Source organism: Salvia miltiorrhiza, chromosome 2 (assembly GCF_028751815.1).
Source record: "Salvia miltiorrhiza cultivar Shanhuang (shh) chromosome 2, IMPLAD_Smil_shh, whole genome shotgun sequence".
Lineage (NCBI taxonomy): Eukaryota > Viridiplantae > Streptophyta > Magnoliopsida > Lamiales > Lamiaceae > Salvia > Salvia miltiorrhiza.
The window spans coordinates 11,477,958-11,480,455 of NC_080388.1; the positions used below are offsets into that span (position 1 = coordinate 11,477,958).

General features: G+C 34.0%; 1 protein-coding gene across 1 annotated transcript; it reads right to left on the reverse strand.

The window, feature by feature from the left end:
- Positions 1 to 666: 666 nt before the first annotated feature.
- Positions 667 to 2,104, reverse strand: LOC131011200 (putative NAC domain-containing protein 94). The gene is made up of 2 exons (XM_057938994.1): positions 1,704 to 2,104; positions 667 to 1,145 (listed from the first exon to the last, which is right to left on the reverse strand). Exons 1-2 carry the CDS (start codon positions 2,005 to 2,007, stop codon positions 817 to 819), a joined length of 633 nt encoding a protein of 210 aa, XP_057794977.1. The 5' UTR covers positions 2,008 to 2,104; the 3' UTR covers positions 667 to 816.
- Positions 2,105 to 2,498: the final 394 nt, after the last annotated feature.

Sequence of the window (2,498 nt, forward strand, 5' to 3'; positions counted from 1 at the left end):
AATAGTTATTTTAGGCTATGTTTTTTTTTGTTTTAAGTTTTATGTAATTTTTTTAATGTAATTTAAATTAATACTATTTTAATTTGAAGTAATTGTTATTTAAATTGGTGCCATTTAAATTAAATGAAAAATGAAAAAATCAAAACTAAAGAGAATGAGTACCTTACTCATAAGTGGTCCCCCACTCCATTGAGTAAAGAGCTTACTCAACCAATGTGAGTGCTCTTATTATGATGGGAGCCAAAAGCTTCATTCGAACATTCAAAGACGACGATATAGATCTCAGCCTCACAGCTGATCCCAAAAAGAACACCAAAATATGGCAAATACCTGTTCATATTTATACCAGGGAAGTATGGGAATGAGACAACTGCTGACCTTAATTTCTCTAATTTTTGTTACTCTTCGTTATTTCAAGAATGTCTGTCTGTGGTGTTAATTTTTTCATTATTTTGTTAATACTGGCAAACTACTATTTGAAAATTGTTGTTTTGTATTCATTATTTTGTTAATACTGGCAAACTACTATTTGAAAATTGTTGTTTTGTATCTATAAATTTAAATTGGTTCCTGTAATATGTATCTGATCCACTCATGTATACTATACCATTTCAAAGAAATGACAAAAACATGAGCTAAATTTTCATTCGTAGTGATTTGCTTGAATATTATACATAATTAGTAAAAGTTTTGTTTGAAACAACCAACAAGAAAAAAAAGAAAAAGAAAAAGGTGATCAAGCAAAACAGAGGCATCCTAACTAGGTCAGCACCCCTCTGCAAGCCATCATATCATAGATTAAAGTGGTGGTTGAGTTCAGCAGTCGTCGTCGCTGTCGTCTGCTTTTTTCTGGGGATGAAAGTAGACTACTGCGAGCACAAGTTGTCGAGAAGAATGGTGTGAAGTGTTGAGCTTGTATTCTTGCATCAGCCATTGGGTTTTCTTCTTGTCTTCATAATACTTGAAAGATGTTTTGTAGCCAATGATAGTTCCACTTATACTACCCTTGATTTCTTTGGGGGCCTGAGTTGGCTTCCAATTCCCCTTCTTCGATTTTATGCTTCGATCTGTCTTGGATTTTCCGATCTTCTTAATCATAGTATAGAAATACATCTTCCCATCTCCATGATCTTCTTCAACCAAACCTGCAAGTTCAGTTCAACATTACGTTATTAATTAATTTGCTATTGTAGCCCTCAACAAATCAGAAAATGTTACCAACAAATTTCAAAATTGTGATCCTGATCCTAAAAATATTCTACATGAAATACTCCCAAACTCATCATGCATGGATGTCTTTTAAATAAATTAACCAACGTATCAACACTACAAAAAACTAGTCTTAACGATGAAAAACTATTATTAAACCCAAAATTCCACCGGTAAAATAATCACAGAATGTTAAAGATATCGCTAACAATAGATTGACGACGGTAGTTTTCGGTCGTTAATTCGACATCTCAGTTGACAACCGATTTTTGGACGTCGAGTTAATCCGTTGTAAATATTATAATTCCATTGGTTGATGAAATCTGCATGTAAGCATGCACACGTACACGTACGGATTTATCATGCGTTTGTTATTTTCTTTTTGCTTTTCTAAATCCATATATTCAAGAAAGTGTGGGAAGTCATCAAGATTCAAAACCCCCGTAGAATCTTTAAACAAAAAGAAAAAGAAAAAGTGAATAAAATATATATACCAGAAAGTTGATGTGGCTCGTAATCGTAGATATCTGCATGCTTGATGATCCTTGTCTGCGGAAGAGAGGCTTTAATAAACTCCAGCTGTAGGTAGTGCACGATCAGCTCCTCGTCGGTCGGCCGGAACTTAAACCCGGGAGCATAAACAGAGTTGCCGCCGCCGCTGCCGCCACCTCCGCCGCAATCTAATTCGAACGGTTGATCATAAGGGGGATAGTCTTCGATCGTGAGAGAGGCGGCGTCCAATGGCGGCAGCGGCGCAAATTCGTTGAATGGATAATATGAGGGCACCTGAGAAGCCATTAATTATAATTCTTGAGAATCAATTTGATTGTGATGCAAATTAGGTACTACTCTTTATATATTAGGATTAGTATCGAGTCCGACTCATGATCGGGGAGAGATTCAAATTAGATTAAAATTACTATAATACTGTAATTATTTGTCAACTCTAATAACCAATCATCTAAAATTTAAGCTTACGAACGTTGTAAATTCAATCTCTTGAGAAGTATCTAGAAATTTGAAATTTATATACTGAAGAATATTATCACATTATAAGTTTTAGTTTGCATACTCGCCCACTGGACCTTAGTTATAAATAGATCTGTTGGGTCAAGGCCCATCTCATCATTTGTATTCTTTATATTGAGTCGTACCGCAACTGCCACTTTGCAAGTTTCTAATAGATATGATTTAAATCATAAAAATAAAAATAAAAATAGATATGATTTAAATAATTACTTTAAGAAATTGTTTACGGTATTTATTTACTATAAGAAATAATTTTTGCA

What these genes read in the sequence shown, in the direction of transcription:
- LOC131011200 (XM_057938994.1), bottom strand. Translation starts at nt 2,007, where the DNA reads ATGGCTTCTCAGGTGCCCTCATATTATCCATTCAACGAATTTGCGCCG. An exon ending in CGAGCCACATCAACTTTCTG is followed by an intron (nt 1,146 to 1,703) that starts GTATATATATTT and finishes CTGAACTTGCAG; the next exon opens with GTTTGGTTGAAGAAGATCAT.